This window comes from Rhea americana, unplaced genomic scaffold (genome assembly GCF_003343005.1).
Source record: "Rhea americana isolate MKP2758 unplaced genomic scaffold, rheAme1 scaffold_100, whole genome shotgun sequence".
NCBI classification, from domain to species: Eukaryota; Metazoa; Chordata; class Aves; order Rheiformes; family Rheidae; genus Rhea; species Rhea americana.
The window spans coordinates 2,899,762-2,903,855 of record NW_028185040.1 but is presented as its reverse complement, the minus strand read 5'-3'; the positions used below and the strand labels follow the sequence as shown (position 1 = coordinate 2,903,855).

Below are 4,094 nucleotides of genomic sequence, written 5' to 3'. Positions count from 1 at the left end.
TTTTCTTTTTTTCTTTTTCTTATTTTCTTTTTTTCTTTTTCTTTTTCTTGTTGATAGATCACATGGTCATATTAGCTCCTGTTCTACTGGGTCTGACGTATCTTAAATGCATTTACATCACAGAACTTTAATATTAAACATCATGCCTCTTGCCTGAAGTTCACAGGTGTGTGTGAGCTAGAATGAGTAGCCCGTTTGGCTATTCTTTTGATTTTATTTTAGTGGTTAAGGCTCTGTAGACCTTTCCCTTCTTCCCAACATTAGTGCTTATCARTCTGGCAGTACATGAAAATCGCCTAGATTGAAGGATACTTATCTGTAAAGGCAGCTRTTCAGGGTAGATGGTTGACATTCGTATTGCTCGCCTTCTCTTTGATGGTTGAATTGCTAGTGCAGGCCAGAGGTGATTATAGAAGGAGATCAAGATAGATACAGTATGTTCCTATCTTAAAAGCTTTGGCTTCTGGAATAGGGTCAGGAGATGAGGCAAAGAATGCTGCTGTGCAGCTCTGATACGAAGATGTGGAGARCACTTGGAAGAACTATGATTACAGATACTTGGGAATGGTGTTTCTCTTCTCATTGAAAGCCACTGAGGTGTGGGCTACCGTGTTTTARAAACAGTCCTTTCTACCCCCCTCCACCACTGCAAATTTTTGAGAATCCTGACATTAAGCTGGATTAGGGAGTGGATCCTGCTGAAAATTAACTTTTTTGTTTTGCTTTGTTGGCTGGATTCAGCTGAATTCTTCGATTATGGCTGTACAAATGCCTGTGCCAGCCCATGAGAGGGGCTGGGAACACACTGCCGAGGGGAGAGTGCGGCTGCTGCTTTCATTGGCAGCCTGCCCTGGTTATGAGAGGAGCTTCACCCCTAATCCTGCATAAATGCAAGCAGCTGCCGAAAGATTCCTCTTACAACTGACCGAACCTGCAGCTTCATGATTAAAGTAGAAAGTCTGGAAACTGCAGCTAGATATTGAGAGGGAAAAATGGGATCCCATCCTTGAGCTATAAYGTGAAACTATATGATTAAAATGCTGTTGTTGCTGCTTCAGGTTGAAATAATTTGTGTTGACTTGTAAAAGCTGATGTTAATCATATTTGTTCTTTTTTTTTTCCCCAGATAAAATGAAAGATGGTATCATAGCTAAACTAGCTAATCAAGCTGCAGATTATTATGGTGACGCTTACAAACAATGTCAATATAAAGATACTTTGCCTAAGGTTAGTAACCCTTACGGAAATAGTCTGAGACCTGCTATTACAGTGAATAGCTGTCATTTACAATGTACTTGATGAAATATACTTAAGATGGTGTATTTAAGAAAAGTTGACTGTTACATCCAGGGGAAATAAACCAGTAATTTGAAAAGCAATGAAGAACATAAAGAAATGGATTGGGGCTTTTTTTTAAAGCTTTTTGTTTGTTTGTTTGTTTGTTTGTTTGTTTCCTTTTAGTAGGTAAAATCTTATTACATGAAATGTGTGTACTTGCAACACATTAAAGTTAACTTGGAATGTTTAAGATATATTTAGGGATGCCTTCTTATTTAATGCATTACTAAATATTTCTAACACTTTCTAATGGGGTTTAATTGGCTTCTAGTATCAAAGTTTTTATGCAAAATTGGCTATCTTGGTGACAGCATGAATGTAGAGGTATTGATCACCAGCCTGTTAATGAAAAACATTACTGGAAGTTAGCATGTCCTTTCTCCTTCTGCCTGCTTTCTCCTTTTCCTCTACCCTGAAATAAACTTGATATTTTTAAAGTATCTCAGCTCAGGCTTGACTCTCATTTGGATATTGTTGGTTTTGGAAGCTGCAGAAAGACTTCTATGCTCTTTCAGTGTATAGAATGTAAGGATTATTTTAAAACTGAGCCTCCGAGGAAGGCTGTATTATGTTCAAGTAAAAATAGTATGCATTTTTTTATTTTAAGTAATAAATTAAACGTCCTAAATTCCTGTAGCCCAATCACAGACTTACACAGACTTACACACACACATTTTTTTTTGTGTGTGTGTGTATAAAAACTTTTTCAAAGTTAATTTGGTATTTTATTTGGTTGTGCATTTGATAGATTCTTTGTGTGTGTGTTTCACAAATTCTGTGGTGWTTTACAGATTGGGCTAATTTCACATTTAGGTGTTACAGTAGTAATTATTTTGTGAGAGGTGATGAGGTATAATAAAGCCATTACTTTGTTTTTGTTGTGAATTGTTTTAAGTCATAGATCTGATTGCTGTTCCAGTTACACAGTAATCTGACGGCTGATTATTTGAAAGAAAACAGTAAGTTGGCTGGTTCCTTGAGTTAACACTAGTTCTGAGAGCCAGTATGKGTTTAGGAGTGTGAAATAGAAGTTTACTTCATATGTCAGACTCTAGTTGTAAGGCCTCTCCAGTTATCTTTCAAATTAGTCCTCTTTTTTCATCTCTGTGGGCAGCAAGGTTGCACCAAKGTGAAGAAGCAGGAGTTCATATATTCAGATCTTAAAAAAATCACTCTACTTTTCCAGTGCTTTTCCTTAATTTAAGACATAAAACACTAAGGCCAAATCCTTGCTCAAAGACYATGCCTATGCTGTGGGCTGCAGTAAGGTTTTCTTCATGTCTTGATTGGTACTTCTGTGAAGATAAGTGCATTTATATATAAAATCTAAAAAAAAGCTTTTTAATTAGTTCTCARTATTGATTGGTCCTCTTTATTTGCTCCTTTTTTCATAATTTTAGAGTTACTTTCTTGATAGGTCTGCTGATATCTTTTTTTTTTTTCTCTCTTCTTTTCCTTCCCCTTCCTTTTAAGAACRTTTTGTCTGGGGGACATTTGGGTGTGTTCTTGCAGCTGTCCTTTCTAGTATATGCATGCATTTCTAATCTTTGAAGTAAATGTTGTGACTTCGTGGCTTGAGTGTAAATTGTAGTTCATCTAAGATACTGACCAATTTAAGAATTTTGCAGCAACAGATCAAAAACAAAATCAGTGGATTCAATCCATGCGAAGTCACATGGTCTCTGACATTTACATCTAATGTTTTAACCTATCTAAACCATTAATTGGGTGATTCTAATTTCCTTTTCTTCTTCCTTTTTCTTCCTGCATCCCATGTTGTCTGTGGTGGTTTATGTGGTTGGACTTTCCCTGGTCAGTATTTTTATTTCCAGGAGGTGTTTCCTGTTCTGGCTGCAAAGCACTGCATTATGCAGGCCAATGCAGAATACCATCAATCTATCCTGGCAAAACAGCAGAAGAAATTTGGTGAAGAAATTGGGAGGTTACAGGTGGGTAATTTGTATACTTCCCCCTTTCCCCTCCCTCTCCCCCATATGGGTAAACTTTAAATGCTATTTTTTAAAAGTTAACTCAGAGTTGTTATATTCAAATAACTAAGAGTGAAACATACATACTTAAAAAGCTCTGAGTGTGTTTATTACATGAATCAAATTATTTGCAGCTGCAAAGATAAGTATCTCTAACTTCTATAAGAATGTATTTTAGTCATTTTGGGCAGTTTGATGTCACTTGACATGTTACATTTCATGTGCTTCCTATATTGGTTGTCTAATTTAARATTTGTTAATAGAATTTTTATGGGTTATTATAAAATTACTTACAAAAATTTATCWGGTCTGTACCTAACTCTTTTCCTGCAATCTTTGATGTAAACTTGAATGATTCAAAAAACATACAAGCAATTAGATTTTTGGTATTTAAATTTTGTTGCCATTACATTTTGTTTCCAAGGGACTTGAGTATTGGTGTTGTAACACCTAAGGCCTTTTCATATTTACAGTATACTAGAGAAGAAAATTTGKCTAAAAGGAACTGCTTTTTTCAAGTCTCCGTGTCCTTGCAAAAATAAAATGTGAAGTGCCACTTTAATGATGCTGTATTTATRCAAGAGTTCTGAGATGCAAAACTCCGTTATGTTGACATTTTGAAAGTTACTGTTATGCATTAATTGACCTGATGCTAGGTAGAGCTTGAAACTTTTCTTAGCAAGTTTGTAGACCAGTGAGGTGCCTATATGAAATTTTCATAGCAATGTCAATAATGCTTGCTTGTTGATGGATAAAGGCTTATGTGTC

General features: G+C 35.8%; 1 protein-coding gene across 1 annotated transcript in view; it reads left to right on the top strand.

Moving 5' to 3' along the window:
- The window catches only part of PDCD6IP (programmed cell death 6 interacting protein), a 45,439-nt gene that overhangs the window by 28,096 nt on the left and 13,249 nt on the right, over positions 1-4,094 (top strand). The window contains exons 6-7 of the mRNA XM_085304366.1: positions 1,127-1,227; positions 3,171-3,287. Of these exons, the coding sequence (XP_085160492.1) occupies positions 1,127-1,227; positions 3,171-3,287 (218 nt within the window). The remainder of the gene's footprint in view (positions 1-1,126; positions 1,228-3,170; positions 3,288-4,094) is intronic.